The 24891-nt window shown below is 40.3% G+C and overlaps 1 protein-coding gene across 5 annotated transcripts in view; it reads left to right on the top strand.

Moving 5' to 3' along the window:
- The window catches only part of LOC126942199 (zinc finger protein 429-like), a 234312-nt gene that overhangs the window by 111797 nt on the left and 97624 nt on the right, over positions 1 to 24891 (top strand). For 2 of the 5 annotated variants that reach the window (XM_050769521.1, XM_050769519.1), the window contains exon 6: positions 1706 to 3680. The exons of 2 other annotated variants lie outside the window; for them this stretch is intronic. In XM_050769521.1, coding sequence (XP_050625478.1) covers positions 1706 to 3277 — 1572 coding nt within the window. In that variant the 3' untranslated portion in view covers positions 3278 to 3680. Of the gene's footprint in view, positions 1 to 1370; positions 3681 to 24891 lie in introns of those variants that run through there. One more of the 5 variants, XM_050769520.1, reaches the window with a different exon arrangement.

Below are 24891 nucleotides of genomic sequence, written 5' to 3'. Positions count from 1 at the left end.
TTTTAGTAGAGACAGGGTTTCTCCATGTTGGTCAGGCTGGTGTCAAACTCTTGACTTCAGGTGATCCGCCCACCTCAGCCTCCTAAAGTGCTGGGATTACAGGTGTGAGCTACTGCACCTGGCCACATTGTAATCTTTTATCAAAATTTGAACATTAAAAAGTTACCTGTCACAATCTCTGTAATATGGCTTTCTCCTGGCATACTTTGAACAATTGTCTGAGTTAGAGATTCTGAGAATCTCTCAAGATCATGTTCTTTCAGTCTGTCTTGTCTGAAATTTTGTGTTTATTTTTTAGTTAAAGGAAATTATTCGTCTTTTTTTTTTTTTTTTTGAAATGGAGTCTCAGTCTGTCACCAGGCAGGAGTGCAGTGGTGTGATCTCGGTTCACTGCAACCTCTGCCTCCCAGATTCAAGTGATTCTTCTGCCACAGCCTCTTGAATAGCTAGGACTACAGATAAGTGCCACCATGCCCAGCTAATTTTTGTATTTTTAGTGGAGATGGGGTTTCACCATGTCGGCCAGCATAGTCTCAATCTCTTGACCTCGTGATCCACCCTCCTAGGCCTCCCAAAGTGCTGGGATTATGTGCGTGAGCCACCGCGCCTGACCCCTAGTCATCTTTTTTCTTAATACTCAGTAATCACTTGCTACACCTGTTTTCTTTCTGTGGTACTGCAGTGTCTCTACTGCTGTAACATTTACCTTTGGTCTCAGCATACTCAAACTGTCATTCCAAAGTAAAGCACCATTTCTTTTTGCACTATGTATCATAGGAGACAGAAACCAGTGTCTGGAAAAGCCCAGACAAGGAAGTAATAAAGAAGTTTGAGCCAGCATTTTACTTGTCTTTTTTAAAAAAAAATCAAAAGTTGGCAATTTACCTCTTTTTTCTTTTTTTCTTTTCTTTTCTTTTTTTTTTTTTTTGAGATTTATTCTCGCTTTGTTCCCCAGGCTGGAGTGCAATGGTGCGATCTTGGTTCACTGGTACCTTAGCCTCCCAAGTAGCTGAGATTACAGGTTGAGCCACTGCATCTGGCTGGCAATTTACTTCTAAAGGCATTATGTTATATTGGGGACCTGGAATAGCCATGTTGGGTGAATGTAACAAACTTTAGCTCTTCCCTTCTGTGTCACTTTGTGCTCACCTGGGGTGCTTCAAACACTTAACTCATTTATAATTTTTTCTCAGATGTATTCTGGTTAGTATGTTTTTGTTACATACATATGTCTATAAAGAATTAGAGCCTTTGGTATTTTGCTATGCTATCTTGTTTATGTAGTTTGTATAATATTATAGGTTAGATTTGTAATCTATGTTTATCTGAGTCTAGTAAGTGGAGTAATTTGATATTTTTATTTCTTTCAGTTATATGTTCTCATTTTGCTGAAGACCTTTGCCCAGGGCCAGGCATTAAAGATTCTTTTCAAAAAGTGATACTGAGAGAATATGTAAAATGTGGACACAAGGATTTACAGTTAAGAAAAGGCTATAAAAGTGTGAATGAGTGTAATGTGCACAAAGAAGGTTATAATGAACTAAACCTGTGTTTGACAACTACCCAGAGAAAAATACTTCAATGTGATAAATATGGGAAAGTCTTCCACAAATTTTTAAATTCAAATAGACATAACACAAAACATACTAGAAAGAAACCTTTCAAATGTAAAAAATGTGGCAAATCATTTTGCATGCTTTTACACCTACGTCAGCATAAAAGAATTCATATTAGAGAGAATTCTTACCAATGTGAAGAATGTGGCAAAGCATTTATCTGGTTCTCAACCCTTACTAGACACAGGCGGGTTCATACTGGAAAGAAATCCTACAAATACGAAGAATGTGGCAAAGCTTTTAACCAGGACTCAAACCTTTCTACACATAAGAGAATTCATACTGGACAGAAATCCTACAAATGTGAAGAATGTGGCACAGCTTTCTACCAATTCTCACACCTTACTAGGCATAAGTTAATTCATACTGGAGAGAAACCCTACAAATGTGAAGAATGTGGCAAAGCCTTTAACCGATCTTCAACCCTTATTAGACATAAGATAATTCATACTGGAGAAAAACCCTATAAATGTGAAGAATGTGGCAAAGCCTTTAGTGTTTTCTCAACCCTTACTAAACATAAGATAATTCACACTGAAGAGAAACCCCACAGATGTGAAGAATATGGCAAAGCTTATAAGGAGTCCTCACACCTTACTACACATAAAAGAATTAATACTGGAGAGAAACCATACAAATGTGAAGAATGTGGCAAAACCTTTAGTATATTCTCAATCCTTACTAAACATAAGATAATTCATACAGAAGAGAAACCCTACAAATGTGAAGAATGTGGCAAAGCTTTTAAACGATCTTCAACCCTTACTAACCATAAGATAATTCATACTGAAGAGAAACCCTACAAATGTGAAGAATGTGGTAAAGCTTTTAAACAATCTTCAACCCTTACTATACATAAAATAATTCATACTGGAGAAAAACCCTACAAATGTGAAGAATGTGGCAAAGCTTTTAAGCGATCTTCAACCCTTACTATACATAAAATAATTCATACTGGAGAAAAACCCTACAAATGTGAAGAATGTGGCAAAGCTTTTAATCGGTCCTCACACCTTACTACACATAAGAGAATTCATACTGGACAGAAACCCTACAAATGTAAAGAATGTGGCAAATCCTTTAGTGAATTCTCAACACTTACTAAACATAAGATAATTCATACTGAAGAGAAACCCTACAAATGTGAAGAATGTGGCAAAGCTTTTAACCGATCTTCAATCCTTAGTATACATAAGAAAACTCATACTGGAGAAAAACCCTACAAATGTGAAGAATGTGGCAAAGCTTTTAAGCAGTCCTCACACCTCGCTGGGCATAAGCATGTTCATGGTGGACAGAAACCCTACAAATGTGAATTATGTGGCAAAGCCTTTAGTATATTCTCAACCCTTACTAAACATAAGATAATTCATACTGAAGAGAAACCCTACAAATGTGAAGAATGTGGCAAAACTTTCTACCGATTCTCAAACCTTAATACGCATAAGATAATTCATACTGGAAAGAAACCCTGCAAATGTGAAGAATGTGGCAAAGCTTTCAACCATTCCTCAAACCTTACTAAACATAAGCTAATTCATACTGGAGACAAACCCTACAAATGTGAACAATGTGGCAAAGCTTTTAGGCGGTCTTCACATCTTAGTAGACATAAGATAATTCATATTGGAATTCATACTGAAGAGATTCTACAAATGTGAAGAATGTGGCAAAAGCCTCTTCCCTTACTAAAGAATGTGGCAAAGCTTTTAATCAGAACTTCACCCTTACTACACATAAGATAATTCATGCTGGAGAGAAACCCTACAAATGTGAAGAATGTGGCAAAGATTTCTATTGATTCTTATACCTTACTAAATATAATTCATATTGGAGAGAAATTCTACAGATGTGAAGAATGTGGCAAAGGCTTTAATTAGTTCTCATCCCTTACTAAACATAAGAGAACTCATACCATAGAGAAATCCTACAAATGTGAAGAATGTGACAAAGCTTTTAACCACTTCTCAACCCCGCCTACGTATAAGATAATTCATGCTGGAAGGAAACCCTACAAATATGAAGAATGCTCAAAGCTTTTTACTGATTCTTATACCTTACTAAACATAAAATAATTCATAAAGGAGAGAAATTATACAAATGTGAAGAATGTGGCAAAGCTTTTAACAAATCCTCGTCCATTACTAAACATAAGATAATTCATACTGGAGAGAAAACCTACAAACGTGAGGAATGTGGCAAAGCCTTTAGCTTGTCCAACTTACTGCACATAAGATAGTTTATACTTGAGAGAAGCCCTACAAATGTGAAAAATGTGGCAAACCTTTTAACCAATCCTCAATGCTTGTTACACGTTAGATAATTCATGCTGGAGAAAAACCGTGCAAATGTGGAAAATGTGGCAAAGCTTTTAACCAATTTTCAAACCTTACTAAACATAAGATAACTAATACTGGAGAAAAATCTTAGAAATGTGAAGAATGTGGTAAAGCCTTTATCCAGTCCTTAACTCCTACTAAACATAATTAATGATGGAGAGAAACTGTACAACTGTGAAGAATGTGGCAAAGCTTTTAACAAGTCCTCAAACCTTATTGAACAAAATAATTCATACAGGAGAGAAACCCTACAAAAGTGAAGAATGTGACAAAGCCTTTAACCAGTCGTCAAGTTTTACTAAACATCAGAAAATTCATACTGGAGAGAAACCCTATGATTGTGAAAAATATGGCAAAGGTTTTAACTAGTTCTCAGTTCTTAACACACATGAGATAATTCATACTGGAGAGAAACTCTACAAACAAGAAAGATGTGGCAATGCTTCTGACAACACCTCAAACTTTTCTAACCATAAAAGAAATCATATTAATGAGAAATCCTAGAAATGTGGAGAATGTAACAAAGTATTTAAATGGTTGTCACACTTGATTATAGGTAATATACTGGAAAAAATTCCTACAAGTGAGAACAATGTGGCAAAATTTTTAACTAATACATCTTATTGCACAGAAAATCATTTATATTTGAGAAAAATTGTACAAATATAGACTGTGAAAAAGACATCAGTATCTGCTCACATCTTAACACCAGAGAGTTCAGGCTTAATAAAAGCATGATAAGTGCAATTACTGTCAAAAGATCTTTCAGAAAATACTATCCTTTAAAGTGAAGGAGAATATATTAAAGATGAACATTACAAACATAAAGAAGGTTGTAGTACTTTTACTTGTATCGGATCTTACTGTCCACATTTTGTACTAGAGAAAAACTCTGAAGGGGTTGCTCAAACTTTATTCAACATCAGGGAATTTATATTGGAGAATTGTCTTGCAAATGTAATAAATTTGGGAAAAGACTTTTTGAAAAACTACAGCTTAGAAAACACCAGAGTTTATACTAAAATATATTTTCAAAGATGTAGTAAAAATAAAAAAAATTCAATCCAAATTTAAGTCTATGTAAATACCAGAATTTATAGTAGAAATATATGAGGAACTGACACTTTGAATATTCTAAATCAGAGTTCTGAGTATATAAAATAATCTAAAACTAAAGTTGGTAGAAAAATTATTTGTATATAGTGTTAGGAGTAAAAGATTTGCAGAGTAATAACTATTCAGATCATGCATTCTTGAAAAAATTACAGATTTTTTGAAAAGCAAATGATGTAACTCAACTCTTTATTTTCTGCTGTTTCTTCATTCTTATTGACTTGTGAAAACATGTCATCATTTGTTGCTGCATCAGAGGTATGAGAGATTCTTTTTCATTAGGTGAGCATTATTTATTATCTTTTTTATGGATGAGTAAGTATTAAAATGTAAGATGTATGATGAAAATCTAAGTGGAGAGGTTCTTTGTGGTTAACTTATACTATTGAGTGATGCACGAGTAAGGTGTTAAGAGTAATATTCTTTTGCATTATGAGAAAACTAGTAGTATATTTGTATGTTGTACTAATTGTGCTTTTATGTAATAAAATGCAGTACATTTTGAAATTTTTAAATTATGTGTAAATGTAACTGTTTCAACATTTTTAACATGGTAAATATTGTGCATTCAATGAAGTGTTATTATGCCAAAAAGGTTAACCTTTTCCACCTTACCAAAAGGCATAGGTAAAAGATGGTAGTAGTATACTATTTGGTAATATAATAGACTAACATCTGTAGTCATCTCTTTTGCCAGTGGCTTCAAACTGCAAATAAGTTAAAGAATATTGTTCTTATAGGTTAAATTTTTATTCTTATTTTAATCATTTAAATTTATTTTTCTTAATTTTTGTGGGTACATGAGTGTATATACTTATGCCATATATGGCATATTTTGATACACAAATACAATATATAATAATCACATTGGGATACATGTGGTATCTATCACCTCTAGCACTTATTCCTTTGTATTACAAACAACCCAATTCTACACTTTTACTTATTTTAAAATGTACAATTATGGCCAGGTGCGGTGGCTCACGCCTGTAATCCCAGCACTTTGGGAGGCCGAGATGGGTGGATCACTGGGTCAGGAGTTCGAGACCAGCCTGACCAACATAGTGAAACCCTGTCTCTGCTAAAAGTACAAACAATTAGCTGGGCGTGGTGGCAGGCACCTGTAATCCCAGCTACTTAGGAGGCTGAGGCAGGAGAATCACTGGAACCTGAAAGGTGGAGGTTGCAGTGAGCTGAGATCGTGCCACTGTACTCCAGCCTAGGTGACAATGTGAGGCTCTGTCTCAAGAAAAAAAAAAAAAAAAATATATATATATATATATATATATATATAAATACATATAAATATAAATATATATATATAAATTGTTATTGCCTACTGGGTTATTTTTATGGTTAAAATAAAAATTATTTTAAAATGTGCAATTATGGTTGGGTGCAGTGGCTCACGCCTGTAATCCCAGAACTTTTGGGAGGCCCAGGCGAATGAATCACCTGAGCTTAGGAGTTCGAGATGGCCAGGAACCTGGGAGGTGGAGGTTGCAGTGATCTGAGATCATGCCACTGCACTCCAGCCCTGGCGACACTACAAGACTTCATTTCAAGAAAAAAAAAGAAAAAAAATGAACAGTTAAATTATAATTGACTACCAGGTTATTTTTATGGTTATAATAGAAATCATATGCAAGTATAAATAAAATACATTTCTGAGTCCTGAGTAGATATCTTAAAATTTTATACATATATATATATTTGAACATGTGTCCTGTCTGCCTGCAAACACACACAAACTTTAGTTTGGGTTAAATATACATTACTCTAAAAGATAAACTTTAGGTGTAAGGAAGTTATAAAGTAAGTGAGTGTGTGTGAGTAGAAGTTTGTACTTATTTTCAGAAGAAGTATTGGGGAAAAAATTATTTTAACAAGGTGACTAGTATAAAACCAAAAGCCTCAAAAATGCTGCAAGCAAATGTATTCTCTGCTTTGTATTGAATTTATTACTATAGTTATTGTGTATGACAGTGTTTCTTAATTTTCATTTTGAAATAGTTAATGCATAGAAATGCTACTGTCCAGGCCGGGCGCGGTGGCTCAAGCCTGTAATCCCAGCACTTTGGGAGGCCGAGACGGGCGGATCACGAGGTCAGGAGATCGAGACCATCCTGGCGAACACCGTGAAACCCCGTCTCTACTAAAAAATACAAAAAACTAGCCAGGCGAGGTGGCGGGCGCCTGTAGTCCCAGCTACTCGGGAGGCTGAGGCAGGAGAATGGCCTAAACCTGGGAGGCAGAGCTTGCAGTGAGCTGAGATCCGGCCACTGCACCCCAGCCCAGGCTACAGAGCGAGACTCCGTCTCAAAAAAAAAAAAAAAAAAAAAAAAAAAAGAAATGCTACTGTCCTGTTGCTTTTGTATTTTGAAAGTTTAATAATTTTTTAAGTAAAATCTTAGGCTTTTATTTATTTATTTATTTATTTATTTGAGATTGAGTCTCACTCTTGTCACTCAGGCTGGAGTGCAGTGGCATGATCTTGGCTCACTGCAACCTCTAATTCTCAGGTTCAAGCAATCTTCCTGCCTCAGCCTCACGACTAGCTAGGATTACAGGTATTGTGCCACCAGGCCTGGATAATATTATACTTTTTTTTTTTTTTTTTTGTATTTTTAGTTGAGACTGGGTTTCACCATGTTGGCCAGACTGGTCTCAATCTCCTGACCTCAGGTGATCCGCCTGCCTCAACTCCCAAAGTAGTGGGATTATAGGTGTGAGCCACGGTGCCCAGTCCCAGTCAGTCTTACTTAGGTTTTTCTATACTTCAGATTATGTGTAGGGATAAAAGATAATTATACAGGAACAATTAACTTCCTTTTGTCCTATCTGAATGCTTTTGATTTTATTTCCTAATTCCTTTTTCTTGGATTTGTACTATGTTTAGCAAGACTGACTTTAGTAAGGATGAGTGGGCATCCTTGTCTTATACTAGCTTTTAGAGTAAAATCTTGCAACTTATCCCTGTTTAATATGTTGTTAGCTGTGTATTTTTTGCTAATATGTGGCATTTATTGGCGGAGGTACCAATAATTTGATCTATAGCTACTTTTTCAGAGATTATCAAAAGGGAATGTCAAATTTTGTCAAACTTCCATTGTGCATCAATTCTTTTGTACTCTGCATCTATTTTGATGTTAGAGATGTGAAATCACAACAATTTTACATATATACAAAAAATAATCAGAGACTACTATGAACATCTCTATGCACGCAAACTAGAATATTTGGAGAAAATGAATAAACTCCTGAATACACAAAACTTTCCAAGATTTAACCAGGAAGAAACAGAAAACTTGAACAGGGCAAAAATGTATAAAACATATGATGAAATTAATTAGTAATAAAAAATCTACCAACTGTAAAAGCCCTGGATTATGTAAAATCACAGCCAGATTTTACCACATATACAAAGATGAGCTTGTACTACTACTGAGTGTACTCCAAGAAATCAAGGTGGGATTCCATCCTAACTCATTTTATAACATCAATATTATCTTAATTCCAAAATATAGTGAAGGCACAACAGAAAAAGGAAACTACAGGCCAATATTTTTGGTAAACATTGAAACAAAAATCCTCCATGAAATACGAGCAATCTGAGTTCATAAGCAAATCACAATGTTGTTAGAATAAATTAAGACAAGAATATCCAGTCTAACACTCCTATTCAACATAATTCTAGAAGTCCTAGTCAGAGCTATCCAACAAAGTTAAGAAATTAAAAGCATCTAAATAGAAAAAAAGGAAGTTAAATTATCTTCACTGATAATAATTCTCTACCTCCCAGTTCTAAGTGTTGCAGGACACAGAGGACTACAGAGACCAGTATGGGTGAATACAGGAGGATATTTATTTTAAGGTAGGCACCAGCTCAGTGGATTCACATCCAAACTTACAAAGCAAAGACTGAGCTCAAAGACTGAGCAAACTTACAGAAGCAAAACAAAGGCAGTCAATTATATCATGACAGGTCACATAATTTATAGCATAACTGATGACTTGGCATAACTTGTGGCCTGGCTTAGCTGGTGGCCTTGGAGCTGCGTTGAAAGAAAAAAAAAAACTGACTAATAGAGACATTTGTTCATGTCCTTCACCCTTGCTTTGGAGGGGACTGTCTGGAGCCTATTTCTTTGGTTTTGCCTTCTTGAACAAGGTTATTTTCTTTCTTTTTTTTTTTTTTTTTTTTTTTGAGACGGAGTCTCACTCTGTCGCCCAGGCTGGAGTGCAGTGGCGGGATCTCAGCTCACTGCAAGCTCCGCTTCCCGGGTTCACGCCATTCTCCTGCCTCGGCCTCCCGAGTAGCTGGGACTACAGGCGCTCGCCGCCTCGCCCGGCTAGTTTTTTGTATTTTTTAGTAGAGACGGGGTTTCACCGTGTTAGCCAGGATGGTCTCGATCTCCTGACCTCGTGATCCGCCTGTCTCGGCCTCCCAAAGTGCTGGGATTACAGGCTTGAGCCACCGCGCCCGCTGAACAAGGTTATTTTCTAATTGTCCTTGAAGTGAGCTTGCTAGGCAGAGGAAAACTTCTCTTTTTAACCCTTGCCTTGCCACATTCTGGGCTTTGGCTTTTACTTTTCTTGGAGTTAATACAGTACTTATTATTTTAAATTTCTGCCTCAGTTTCTCCCCTTTGATGCTTTTTATAAACAAAATTTTAATAGAAAGCGTCACTACTACATGATTCCTTATGAGAGAGCAGGTTTTCTTCTTTAGGAACAGGCTGATACTTATGCAGAGCCGTTAAGTGAGTGGTAGTTTGCCTAGCTACAATTGTCTCTATAGTGATTGAATGCTCCTAATAAGGAAGGGTAAAAGGCAAGAAACTATCAAACAACCTCCTAGTATGGCTAGAACTACTCCCTTTAAGGTTTTGAATCCATTGAAGGAGGAAAACCAGCCTCCAAAGAGGGAATCAGGAGTCCACCCTTTCCAGGTCTAGAATGAAATATGGGCTAATTTTTTCATTCTTGCAGTTATTTCTATAATAGCTTTCTCATTGTTATCAATTTTTAAGCAGCAATTAGTTAGATTAAACTTTTCACATATTCCTTCTTCCTGGGCTAGGAGATAGTCTAAAGCCAGTCTGTTTTGATAAATGGCCTTTCTCATTTTTGTGGCCTGCTGGGCCAATAAATCTAATGCATTTGTTGTTTCATTAGTGATAATTTCAAGGACTGCCTGCAACCTTATGATGCAGTTAAGCATGTAAATTGAGGTGAAGTACCCCCATGACCCACTTTGTGCCCAGGTAGCTGGCCCACATTATTGAATTATTCTTTCGGTGGCAAATCTGTGTCCTTCCAATCTCCTTATTTTCTTTTCTTATTTATTTATTTTTTGAGACAGAGTCTCGCTCTGTCACCTAGATTGGAGTGCAGTACTGCAATCTTGGCTCACTGAAAGCCCCACCTCCCAGGTTCACGACATTCTCCTGCCTCAGCCTCCCGAGTAGCTGGGACCACAGGTTCCCATCATCATGCCTGGTTAACCTTTTTGTATTTTTAGTAGAGACAGGGTTTCACCGTGTTAGCCAGCATGGTATCAATCTCCTGACCTTGTGATCCACCTGCCTTGTCCTCCCAAAGTGCTGGGATTACAGGTATGAGCCACAGTTCCTGGCCCCCAGTCTCCTATTTTTATGTCTCTTTTTATGTTTATTATGTTTATCTTTTTATGTTTATTATTTCTTTTGTTTCTTCTTTTAATTTCATCATAGACAGGATACCCTAAGGTTTTTCCTTGTTGCAGGGGGAGTAAAAAGAAATATGGCTTAATTGTCTCTAGTATACAAGCCTCTATTTCACTTGTAACTGTTGGTAGGCCCGTTACCCACAGATCCAATCAAGACCAGAGGGTGCTTGCCAGGTATTTGGAGCTTCAAGCTGATACCAGGTGTGATTTAGAGAACAGAAATAGAACGGATTTGGATGAGGTGATTTGGAGTCATTTCTGCCCCACCACAAAGTTTTTCTTAGTGTTTCATTATAATATTGCTGTTCTAAGCAGGTTAATTCTCTAACTGGATTTGTAAAAGACTTTCCCCAGCGAGCACCACAGTATCTTCTGACGACAGAAGTTTTTAGGATCCAGACACTTGAACTTACAGGCATCGGTTCGGGGGAATAGTCGTTAAAGTAAAATGATCTTGTGGCGTTAACTTTTTTGCTTTTCAAGGCCACTAGTCTCCCATGTTAGTTCCTCTGTAAACTAACATGAAGAAACGCCTAGGCTGCCAGCAATGTTTTAAGCCAGCTGAGCAAACAGGTTCTTGGCTAAGGGAAGAGGCTCTGGCAACTTCTAGTTTACATGCTTATAGAATGATTTAAAGACTTGGAATTGGTGCTGAGCCAGACAGGTCCAGGTTTCTTTTTTGGTAACATATAGGTAGGTTGCTGGGTATGTATTTATGTAGACATGTATGGAGTAACCTGTAGTCCACACGGGTAAGTCTGGCTTTAGAATGGTGAAGTTTACAGGATTACAGGGTTTTATTTTGCAATCTGGTTTTATTGGCATTTTAGTAAGCATAATTGGCCTCTGTTGTGTGCTAGGATGCCATGATATGCAATACCAATAATCCTTTTTTGGGATCCCAGGAGGACAAGGAGGAGCTACCCTTGGCATGCAGACATATTTGTAGTTATTTCTATAGTATTTATAGGTAAGTTACCACAGACAGGTGAGTCTAGGTATGCTGCCTGATAGGCATCCAAGTACAGAGAAAGAGGCCCTGGGTAAAAAGGAGGGGACCTTGGTTTGGTTTAAGAGGAAATTTTCCTTTGACCTTGCACGAATCTGAAACCATTCACCAGGTGAAAATTTAGGGTCATAGAATAAATAAGGTTTGTTATTTTCTGGGCCACAAATTGAGTAGGTGGTCTAATTAAAAGTACAAGTTCTTAAGCGAGTCCCTGTACACTTATAATAAGTATGGTACAATAGAGTTTTAGTTATACCATTCCCTGACCAGGTAGTATGTGTACAGTGGGGACACCCTTCTATAGGTGCTGCTTCTAGCATGGTTAAGGGGGATAACAACAGCAAAACAATATACAGCATATTTATATTCAGCAAGGACAGAAGAGGTCCTTATTTGTGGGAGGAGATTGAGCACAGCGACAGAACAATAGGAAAACAGTATTACAAGGAAAACTACGACTTTTAAGATTTTTAACCACATTTACTTGCTTGAGAAGTTCTTAAGCTTCAGCCATGAGTAGACTAGTTAGATTCCTCTGTGTGACTAGAGTAGGGTTTGTTGTCTTTTGCTTCTGCCATGCATAGACTGGTCAGCTTCCAAAATGACCAGAGCAGGGTGGTTGTTTTTAGCAGCAGCTTGGTCTCATCTCAGGATCAGCCAGGTTGGATGATCTGGGTCCTGCTGGCTGGTCCACTTGTCTTGAGCTGCTAGTTTTAGCCGACTGTGGTGGATCCAAGGCACAACACCTGGAACTTTAACAGCAGTGGGAATGGACTAGATTACAGTATAGGGCCCATCCTATATGGGTCCTAGAGAAGTTGGATTCAACTTTTTAAACCAAACAGTCTCCAGGTTTAAAGGGGTATACTGTGTCTGTCAGACTTAACAGGTTTTATGTACCAAGTAATGGACACTTTGCATAGCTATCCATAGAGCCTGCATTTGCTTTTTAAAGTTAATTCCCCTAGTTCCTGGAGATCACCTTTTATTTCGCTTGTGATTGGGGGAGGCTAACAGAACAAAATTGCATAGGTTGAATACCCAGTTTGTTTGTTGGGGGTGCACCTGACTCAGAGGAGGACCATAGGCAAGACTTGATTCCATCTTAGATGAAATCATCTTAGATGAGTTTCCTGCTATTTTTTTAGTAGCTACTTGAGTGTCCGGTTCATACATTTCACTTATTCTAAAATTCATGGCCAATAGGCTGTGTGTAACTTTCATTTTATTTTTAACAGTCTTGTTAAATCTTGCACTATTTCAGCCACAGATGACAACTCACTGTTTGATCCTAAAGTTAAAGGCAGTCCAATCCTGGCGATAATGTCTTTTAACAGTACTTTAGTTACTTTTCGTGCTTTTTCTGTGCTGATGGGGAAAGCCTTAACCCATCCTCAGAAGGTGCAAACAAGCACTAGCAGGGACTGGTAGCGCCCCCAGCACGGGCAGTTCTGTAAAGTCTATAACCAAGTTTTTACAAGGCATGGCTTCTACTTCCTGAATTCCTGGAGGCCAAGTGGGCCCCTATTGTGGGTTGTTTTGAGCACAGGCTAAGCACTGTTTACAAGCAGCTCCAGTGATGACAGAGAGCCGTGGCACATAGAAATGGCATTTTAGTAACGTTTCTAGTGCCCTTTTTTTCCATATGAGTTCCTTGATGAATTTGCTTTACAAACATATGAGCTAACATATTTGGAATGGCTAATCTCCCATTGAAGAATTTCCATCACCCTCCTTTAATATATTTTTCAGCCTCCTGGGCAAACCAGGGTCTTTCATCTTGGAGAGGAGGTTCTGGGAGGAGAGCCATAGCTAAGGCTTCCTCTGCTTTAAAAAAAATAAAAATAATGCAGCGTCATTATTGCTACCCGTTTTGCCTCTCTATCTGCCTTTTTGTTTTCTTTGGCTTCTGGTGTTCCTGCCATTTGGTGCCCTCTGCAGTGTATTACAGCTACTTTTTCTGGAGCCCATACATCCTTTAAGAGTTGTAGAATCTTTTCCTCATACTTTTTTTTTTCTCCAGCTGTTGAAAGGGTAGTTCGTTTGTTTGTTTGCTTTTTTTCTTTCTTTTAATAGCTCCATGAATATGCAGTGTGGTAAAAACAAATTTAGAGCCAGTGTCAATATTCTTTTGCCAGCACCAGTGCCCTTGTTAGGGCTATTAATTTTGCTTTTTGAGCCAATATTTTGACATTCGGGTTTCTGAGGGGTTGGTGTAAAAATTTTTCCGACTGGAGGATACCTTATCCATGGTTTTGATACAGTTATGGAGGGGAGCTCCCGGTTTGATGGGGAGCAGAGTAGCCAGATTTAGGTGTTTACTTTTTTTTTTTTTTTTTTTTTTTTGAGACAGAATCACACTCTGTGGTCTCAACTCATTGCAACCTCCACTTCCTGGGTTCAAGCAATTCTCCTGCCTCAGCCCCCCAAGTAACTGGGGCTACAGGCGCATGTCACCACACCAAGCTAATTTTTGCATTTTTAGTAGAGACGGGGTTTCACTATGTTGACCAGGCTGGTCTCGAACTCCTGACCTCGTGACATTCCTGCCTCGGCCCCCCGAAGTCCTGGAATTCCAGGCATGAGCCACCACACCCAGTCTGTATGTTTACTGTTTTTAAAATAATGTAAGGGTTTTTACATAGAAGCCCTTAGTAGTGAGTCATTCTTGGGTTTGATAACCAATGATGCCCTCTTTGATCCATTAAAGTTATAACTGAGTGTGGCACTTGGACAGTTAGCTGCTGTCCTGGAGTTAATTTACTAGCCTCTTGTGTTAACAAGACAGTGGTGGCTAAGGCTTTAAAGCAAGGAGGCCATCCTAGCACCACGGAGTCCAGTTGTTTGGGTAAATATGCCACTGGGTGATGCCATGATCCTACAACTTAGAGTCAGAACCCCTGTAGCAATTTCCTTTTGTTCATGAATGTATAGAAAGAAAGGCTTATTTGTATCTGGTAGTCCTAAGGCTGGGGCCTGAGTTAAAGCCTCTTTGATTTGTTTGAATGCTATTTCCTGATTAGTTTCTCAAAGGAGGGGTTTTCCCCCCACCCCTTTGTGACTGTATATAAGGCTTAACCATCAGTGAAAAATTTGGAATCCAGATGCAGCAGGATTTTGCTGCCCCTAAATTTTTTTTTATTTGACGTCCTGGTGGTCGGGGTTGGAAGTTCACAAATGGATTCCCTTTGCTTATACCTAAGCTGGCATTCCTCATGGCTTACTATGAAAACTAGATATTTAACCTCTTCATGGCAAATTTAGGCTTTCTTTTAAAATACTTCGAAACCTGCTTTCAATAGGAGATGGAGGAGGTCTCGGGTTTTCTGATAACAGTCCTCTCGGGTTGGGGCTGCCAAAAGAAGGTCGTCCATGTAATGTAACAAGGTGCACTTATCATTTGGCGGGGTATAGGCCTTAAGGTCTGAGACCGGTGCTTCCCCAAAGATTGTGGGAGAGTTTTTAAACCCTTGCAGGAGCGTAGTCCAGGTGAGCTGTGTAACTTCTTTGTCCCATTGAAATGCAAAGATAGGCTGACTAACTGGTGCTAAGCAGATACAAAAGAAAGCATCCTTTAAGACTGTAAACCAGGCAGTACTTACTGGAATGAATTCCATTAAAGTATACAGGTTGGGTACCACTGGATGGATAGGTGCCATGGCTCGGTTCATGGCACACAAGTTCTGCACTGGTCTATACTTATTAGACCCTGGTCCTGGCTGTGGTTTTCATACTGGCAAAAGTGAAGTATTCCACGGCAACTGGCACTGGCCTAAAATCCTGTTTATAGAGCTGCTCTAAGTGTTTATAAGTGCCCTGTACAGCCTTTTGGGGAACTGGGTACTGATGAACCTGAAGAGGAATTGCTCCTGGTTTTAATTTTGCTATTACTGCTGCATGATTTACAGCTGACACAGGTGGGTTGTCCTCAGCCCACACTCTAGGCATTTCCTTAACTAACTGAAATAAGAATTTTTCTTTCTTTCGCATATGAGGTTGCATTGGTGCCTGCAATTTCTTTTTATAAAGTTTTCACTCCTTAACCTGTGGGATGGTAAGGGTTAACACCATGGCCTTTGGGTGAGTCAGATTTAAAGTCATATCTCCCTGTGGGCCAAAAGTAATTTGTGCTTGCAGTTTTTGGAGTAGGTCTTTTTCTAACAAGGGAATTGAATAATTTGGGAGGTATAGAAACTCATGCTGACTTCTTGTCCTTCTATAACACACCTCTTTGACCAACAGAACTGCCTCCTCTTTGAGACTCCAGTAGCCTCTACAATCGTTGTATGATTCTTGGATAGTGGCCCTATGGGTCAAGTTATTACAGAGTATTCAGCCCCAGTATCTACCATAAAATCCATTAATTGGCCTCCAACTTCTAATTTAACCATAGGCTCCTGGAGGCCCAATGAGAAGGAGCCCAGTTTGTCCTAGTTCTCATATCTTTTAGCCACTGCCAGCCCGATTAGATTAGTATTGCATTGCTTTAGCGTTTGGCAGCCCCTGGCTGATGGCCTCTTTGTCACACGGCCTTAGCCATTTCCCTCATTGCTTTCTGGACATTCATCTTTAAGTGTCCTTTCTTTTTACATCACACACATTAATCCTTCTCTAAGCTTGGTTGGCTTTAGAATCCCTGTCTAACTTGACCTCGTCCAGGTCCATGTCCACGTCCTCTCACATTACTAGTTTCTCTCTTTATGAGGGCTGCTGCTTACAGATTGGGGTTTTTTGTTTGTTTGTTTTGTTTTGTTTGTTTGTTTTTCAGATGGAGTTTCCCTCGTTGCCCAGGCTGGAGTGAAATGGCACGATCTTGGCTCACCGCAACCTCTGCCTTCCAGGTTCAAGTGATTCTCCTGCCTCAGTCTTTCAAGTACCTGAGATTACAGGCATGTGCCACCATGCCTAATTTTTTTTTTTTTTTAGTAGAGATGGGGTTTCTCCATGTTAATCAGGGTGGTCTTGAACTCCCAATCTCAGGTGATCTGCCTGCCTCGGCCTCACAAAGTGCTGGGATTATAGTTGTGAGCCACCATGCCCAGCCTTCATTGCCTTTTTCTTAAAGCCTCTGTTCTGCTTCCTTCTTTGCCACCTGGTCATGGTTAACATACACTTTGGTGGCTACTTTTATAAGCTGGGTGGCATTCATGCCTGCAAAACCTTCTGGTTTCTGAAGCTTTTGCTTTATATTACTGTTGGCCAGTCCCACAAATTATGTATTTACCATATGTTGATTTTCAGCAGCTTCGGGGTTAAACGGGGTGAAAAGCCAGTATGCCTCACAGAGTCCTTCAAAAAACTGGCTAGGGAACAGACACATGAAAAAATGCTCATCATCACTGATCATCAGAGAAATGCAAATCAAAACCACAATGAAATGCCATCTCACACTGGCTAGAATGGCGATCATTAAAAAGTCAGGAAACAACTGGTGCTGGAGAGGATGTGGAGAAACAGGAACACTTTTACACTGTTGGTGGGACTGTAAATTAGCTCAACCATTGTGGAAGACAGTGTGGTGATTCCTTAAGGATCTAGAACTAGAAATACTATTTGACCCAGCCATCCCATTACTGGGTTATATACCCAAAGGATTATAAATCATGCTGCTATAAAGATACATGCACACGTATGTTTATTGTGGCACTATTCATAATAGCAAAGACTTGGAACCAACCCAAATGTCCATCAATGATAGACTGGATTAAGAAAATGTGGTACATATACACCATGGAATACTATGCAGCCATTAAAAAAGGATGAGTTCATGTCCTTTGTAGGGACATGGATGAAACTGGAAACCATCAATGTTCTCAGCAAACTATCACAAGGACAGAAAACCAAACACCGCATGTTCTCACTCATAGGTAGGAATTGAACAATGAGAACACTTGGACACAGGAAGGGGCACGTCACACACTGGGACCTGTCATGGGGTAGGGGCAGGGGGGAGGGATAGCATTAAGACATATACCTAATGTAAATGATGAGTTAATGGGTGCAGCACACCAACATGGCACATATGTATACATATGTAACAAACCTGCACATTGTTGCACATGTACCCTAGAACTTGATATATTTAAAAAAAAAAAAAAAAAAAAAAAAAAAAAAAAAAAAAACTGGCTAGGGAGCTTACTTCCCTGAAGCACCTCTGAGATCTTTCTTATATTGATAACCTTTTTTCCACCATCCCTTAGCCCTTGCAGAAGTGCCTTTTGGTACCTCTGCAAATGCTGAAGCTGAGTCGCATCTTCTGGGTCCCAGTTGGGATTTTGATCTGGGAACTGGCCTTGAGCATTTTTTTCTTCTTTTCTTGAGATGCAGTCTCGCTCTGTTACCCAGGCTAGAGTGCAGTGGCACCATCTCAGCTCACTGCAAGCTCCACCTCCCAGGTTCATGCCATTCTCCTGCCTCAGCCTCCCAAGTAGCTGGGACTACAGGCGCCTGCCACCACGCCCGGCTAATTTTTTTTTGTATTTTTAGTGGAGACGGGGTTTCACCGTGTTTGCCAGGATGGTCTTGATCTCCTGACCTCGTGATCCGCCTGTCTCGGCCTCCCGTAGTGCTGGGATTACAGGCATGAGCCACCGCACCCGACCCGCCTGAGCATTTACAGTGTCTGCTGGTGCATGGGCTTCTAGCCAGCAGAGAGCTGCCTAGGTTACTCTCCTGTGCTCCTTAGTGTTACACAGCATGAGAAGCTGCTGCCTGCAGTCTGGTCAGGTTGGATTCTGTGTCAGAAAGATGACTGCATCAGATCTGTAAGAGCTTGGGGCTTCTCCATATAGGAGGCAGTATGGTGTTTCCAGTTTAAGAGATCAGTGGTTGAAAAGGGCTGACAGATGAAAGTACATTGCCACCCTTGGATTTGGCCTTGGTTATCTTAATAAATGGGTCCTTGTGTCTCCCTGAGAGGCATTTGCATACATCAAGCACAGCCAGATCTGAGACAGCCTGCTTGACTACCTTGACTTCTTTCCCTGGCCTCTCAAGGCTCCATCTTTCCCTTCAGGGTGAGAGTTGGGGTGTGCTGGCTCCTGAATCTGGCTCTCGGGGGGCTGCTGACTTCAGTAAAGGGGGGTAGGCTGTGACATATGGAGTAGGAATCTTTATTCCCTCTGGCAGCTCCTGCAAAACTGGCTTTTCTTGCTCCCTCTGGAACTTCTTTAACTCTCTCTGCTGGCGAAGCTGCTCTTACTTTCATTTTTGGCTTGGCTCAGGCCACAAGTGTTTTGCAATAAGCTGCTAAACAGGGCTGGATTAAAGCTGGTCTTGTTAGTGCTGTATTTAACCACGAGTCAATATAAGGAAACTGATCTGGATACCGAGGCTGTAGTATCCCACCACTACCTTAAGCACACGGCCAATTATTTTCCTATTTATAGTTCCTTCGGTCAGCCATCCAACACTAAAAGAAGTCGGTTCTAATTCACAGAGAGTTCTTAACCTCTGGGGGGTTTTACAGCTCCATAATTCCCTGTAAAACCTGCTTTAAAGTTCTGTAACATGCGCTCCAATGGAGTGGACTTTGATGACTTTACTCCCATTTCCTCCCTTTACTACGCAGCCTGATGCCTTCAGCTTTGTTATTCTCGCCCAGTATTGTCTTGGCTGTGCAGGCTCTTTTTTGGTTCCATATGAAGTTTAAAGTAGTTTTATCCAATTCTGTGAAGAAAGTCAATGGTAGCTTGATGAGGATAGCATTGAATCTATAAAATTACTTAGGGCACTATGGCCATTTTCATGATATTGATTCTTCCCTATCCATGAGCATGGAATGCTTTCCCATTTGTTTGTCTCCTCTCATTTCCTTGAGCAGTGGTTTGTAGTTCTCCTTGAAGAGGTCCTTCATGTCCCTTGTAAGTTGTATTTTCCTAGGTATTTTATTCTCTTACTAGCAGTTGTGAGTGGGAGTTCACTTATGATCTGGCTCTCTGTTTGTCTGTTATTAGTGTATAGGAATGCTTGTGATTTTTGCACATTGATTTTGTATTCTGATACTTTGCTGAAGTTGCTTATCAGCTTAAGGAGGTTTTAGGCTGAGACGATGGGGTTTTCTAAATATGCAATCATGTCATCTGCAAACAGAGACAATCTGACTTCCTCTCTTCCTATTTTGATACCCTTTATTGCTTTCCCTTGCCTGATTGCCCTGGCCAGAACTTCCAATACTATGTTGAATAGGAGGGATGACAGAGGGCATCCTTGTCTTGTGCCGGTTTTCAAAGGACCGTTTATTCATCTTAATTTAAAATACAGTGGTTTTTAAACAATTCAAGTAACATTAGACTATTAAAAACTTCATGAGCCATACAAGTGTCAACTGCATTTTCAGAATTATGAGAACTTAGAAAAAGTAAACTAAACACCTGAAGTTTAGTTAAAAACATACTAAACTACTTTGTATTTGCCCTTGTGATGAGAATCATCTTTATTCATTTTGGAACAAACAGGAAATGCTGCAGTGGTAACTTGCTGAGTGGTGACTGTGATACTTACTGTCCTAGGGATGGTGGGATCCAGTGGACCAGAATTGTCAGGACCTTACTGTGGTCACTGCTGTTTATTGTCTTCTGTCATTCATTTCCTGGACTCCTTCATCAATTTCATTTCTTTTTTTTCTTTTTTCTTTTTTTTTTTTTTTTGAGATGGAGTCTTGCTCTGTCCGGCAGGCTGTAGTGCAGTGGCCAGATCTCAGCTGACTGCAAGCTCCGCCTCCTGGGTTTACGCCATTCTCCTGTCTCAGCCTCCCGAGTAACTGGGACTACAGGCGCCCGCCACCTTGCCCGGCTAGTTTTTTATATTTTTTAGTAGAGATGGGGTTTCTTTTTTTTTTTTTTTTTTTTTTTTTTTTTTTTTTTTGAGACAGAGTCTCGCTCTGTCCCCCAGGCTGGAGTGCAGTGGCATGATCTCGGCTCACTGCAAGCTCCGTCTCCTGGGTTCAGGCCATTCTCCTGCCTCAGCCTCCCGAGTAGCTGGGACTATAGGCGCCCGCCACCGCACCCGGCTAATTTTTTTTTTGTACTTTTTAGTAGAGACGGGGTTTCACCGTGGTCTCGATCTCCTGACCTTGTGATCCGCCCGCCTCGGCCTCCCAAAGTGCTGGGATTACAGGCTTGAGCCACCGCGCCCGGCCCACAAAACCTGGGACTACAGGCGCCCGCCACCTCGCCCGGCTAGTTTTTTTTTTTTTTTTTTTTTTTTTTTTGTACTTTTAGTAGAGACGGGGTTTCACCGTGTTAGCCAGGATGGTCTCGATCTCCTGACCTTGTGATCCGCCCGTCTCGGCCTCCCAAAGTGCTGGGATTACAGGCGTGAGCCACCGCGCCCGGCCCTGAGATGGGGTTTCACCGTGTTAGCCAGGATGGTTTCGATCTCCTGACTTCGTGATCCGCCCGTCTCGGCCTCCCAAAGTGCCGCGCCCGGCCCATCAATTTCATTTCTATCATTGCGTGAGTGATTTTGCACTGCTTTAGCATCTGCCTATGATTCCTGCTAATTTTCTTTGTTCATTTTCTTGTCCATCTCTGGTGGCTGCTTTGCTATTCAACTTTGAGGAGTTCGTGCAGCTTCACCCTCAGCCACTCCAACAGTCCGTCCATTTGCCTCAAGCTCTCTGGCAGAGTCTCCAGGTTCTTCTGTGTCTGGTGTCTGAGATTTATCAGCAGGAGCTTGTTTTCAGTGACCACAGCTACCGCCATCTCCTGCCAGTGGGGTAGCTTCTACAAAAGCTGAAGTGCCCATGCCCGAGGACGCCTTGCTTATAAACCTTGGTCATGGCCCAGCTTGGTGCGCAAAAACCCGATGTCAACCAGAGCATTTCGCACAGCTGGGTGAGCTTTCCTTGGCACATGGGGCAGATCCCCCATCATCTTTATGCTGCCACCTCCCCTTACACAAGGGATGGTGTAGGGGCCTGAAGACACCATGGAAGAGTCCAGGAAGTTAGGAGGGGCTGGGCCAGGTAGCCTCAGGCCCAGAGCATGGCAGCGCCCCTCAAGCCTGAGCAGACATCAGCCACTGCCACCTCCGGGAGGACAGAGGAGCCCAGGCTCCCCCAACCCCAACCTCACTCTAAACCAGCAGAGGAAACAATTATTTCTTTCTTTTTTTTTTTTTTTATGAGACGGAGTCCCCCTCTGTCACACAGGCTGGAGTGCAGTGGCACAGTCTAGGCTCACTGCAAACTCTGCTTCCCGGGTTCAAGTGATTCTCCTGCTTCAGCCTCCCAGGTAACTGGGACTACCGCCGCCCACCACCACACCTGGCTAATTTTTGTATTTTTAGTAGAGATGGGGTTTCACCATATTGGCCAGGCTGGTCTCGAACTTCTGACCTTGTGATCACCCCGCCTCTGCCTCCCAAATTGCTGGGATTACAGGCATGAGCCACCCTGCCTGGCTGAAAAAAAATTATTTTCTTAAGAAAAAAAAATGTGTAAAAAATAATATGCGGAAGAACTTGCATATCTAACCTAATCAAATTTTTATTCTTTTCTTTTTCTTTTTATTTCTGCCTTTTCCTCTTAAATTGTGCTCTCCTGAAGTCAGATTTCATGTTCCATCCTCACGTGGGAATTTAAAAGTAATTATAATAGTCACAAATTTAGAAACTAAAAAATTTTAATATATTTTTACCCTTGATTTGCAGAGTTTCAGTTTACAAAGATTATGTATTCATTCATTTAACATAAATGTGTGTTGAGCACACACGATATGCCAACCATTTGGTAGCCTTAGAAAATAGAGGCCAGGCAGGGTGGCTTACGCCTGTAATCCCAGAACTTTGAGAGGCCAAGGCGGGAGGATCACCTGAGGTCAGGTGTTCAAGAGCAGCCTGACCCACCTGGTGAAACCCCATCTCTACTAAAAATACAAAAATTAGCTGGGTGTGGTGGTGGGCGCCTGTAATCCCAGCTACTAGGGGGGCTGAGGCAGGAGTATCGCTTGAACCCAGCAGGTGGACGTTGTGGTGAGCCAAGATCATGCCATTGCACTCCAGCCTGGCGACAGAGCGACACTCCATCTCCAAAAAAAAAAAAAAAAAAAAAAAAAAAAGATTTAAACATGATATTGTTTTAAACAATTTTATGTCATTAAATTTTAAAAATTAGATAAAATTATTATTTTTCCAGAAAGGTATGTGGCAAAAAGTGACTGAAGAAGAAATAAAATGGAGCCCGGGCATGGTGGCTCACACATGTAATCCCACCACTTTGGAAGGCCAAGGCAGGAAGATCACGAGATCAGGAGTTCAAGACCAACCTGGCCAAGATGGTTAAATCCTGTCCCTACTAAAAATACAAAAATTAGGCATGGAGGTGGGTGACTGTAATCCTAGCTACTCAGGAGGCTGAGGCAGAGAATTGCTTGAACCTGGGAGGTGGAGTTTGCAGTGAGCTGAGATCATGCCACTGCACTTCAACTTCAGCCCGGATGACAGAGCAAGACTCCATCTCAAAAAAAAAAAAAAAAAAAAATAAGAAATCTAAAATTTATGTTTTTAATTTTACAAAAATAAAAAATACATCTATTAAAAGAGAACATCTTGAGCCAGGCGTGCTGGCTCACGCCTTTAATCTCAACACTTTGGGAGGCCAAGGCAGGTGGATCACAAGGTCAGGGGTTCAAGACCAGCCTGGCCAACATGGTGAAACCTGGGGCTCCTAAGTTTGTCAGAAAGTTATCTTCTTTGCTTACAGAAATCCTGACCTGTGGTAAGTAAAAATATCATAGTACAGGGACTATGTAGACGAGATTTGAATCCGGTTTTCCCAAGGGGCTTTTAATTGGCTCCATAAATCAAGTTTGATTCCTTAAAAAAAGAACATCATTCCAGTCAAAGTGTTACTAAAATAACCAGTTTCTCCAATTGTGTCCTGTTACTTATAAAAACCAGATTCTTGGCAGGGCATGGTGGCTCATGCCTGTAATCACAGCACTTTGGGAGGTCAAGATAGGCGAATCATGAGGTCAAGAGATCAAGACCATAGTGGCCAACATGGGGAAACCCCATCTCTGCTAAAAATATAAAAAATTAGCTGGACGTGGTGGCACTCGCCTGCAGTCCCAGCTACCTGGGAGGCCAAGGCAGGAGGATCACCTGAACCTGGGAGGCAGAGGTTGCAGCGAGCCAAGATCGTGCCACCATACTCTAGCCTAGTGACAGAGTGAGACTCTGTCTCAAAAAATAAATAAATAACACAACAAACAACAAAAAAAAGATTCTTATTGCACTTATGCAAATAAATGTATTGCCACAAGTTAAGAATACTCACAAATAGTTTCCAAATTCTATAGAAATCAAGTAGAGAGAATCAAATATGCTTTAAATTTTGTTCAGAGGAGTATACTAACTTGTTAAAAGCTGTAAATAGATCAAAAGGTAGGTTTCCTTGACTCAGAAAACAAAAGAAAGGATCAGCAACATTTTAAGTAAAAAGTCAAAAATACAGGCTGGTCACGGTGGCTCACGCCTATAATCCCAACACTTTGGGAGGCCGAGGCAGGCAGATCATGAGGTCAGGAGTTTGAAACCAGCCTGACCAACATGGTGAAATCCCATCTTTACTAAAAAGACAAAAATTAGCTGGGCGTGGTGGCATGCATCTGTAATTCAGCCAAGATCACACCACTGGACTCCACCCTGGGGGACAGAGTGAGACCCTGACTCAAAAAAAGAAAAAAGATTACTTCAGTCTTCTATTAGTTCAGTGCATGCACTTAATCCTTGTTCTGCTTCATATTCATGAACACTTCAGCTCTCCATGAGTTCTGAATTTTTTTCCTCTACTCTGATGTCACAATCTGCAAAGTTATTAGAAACTTGCATTCAAGAACACCTGTTAGAGTTTTATAGCTGATTATAAAACCACCTTCTAAAGAGGACCAAAACAATACAACAATTGTCTGTTAATGACAAAAAGTCTTAAGGCAACCAAAGGCAAAGACACAATTGACAAGGAAATTTGTTACCTCTGTGGCAATAATTTAACATAATTATAATTACTGCTAATAATGTACACTGAGTCATATAAGAATTATAGGAGTTTCCCATGATTTTGGAACAAATATCAATAATATATTTATACAAACACAGCCC

Source organism: Macaca thibetana, chromosome 19, assembly GCF_024542745.1.
Source record: "Macaca thibetana thibetana isolate TM-01 chromosome 19, ASM2454274v1, whole genome shotgun sequence".
NCBI lineage: Eukaryota > Metazoa > Chordata > Mammalia > Primates > Cercopithecidae > Macaca > Macaca thibetana.
The sequence above is the reverse complement of the archived record's forward strand: the minus strand, read 5'-3'. Positions and strand labels throughout refer to the sequence as shown.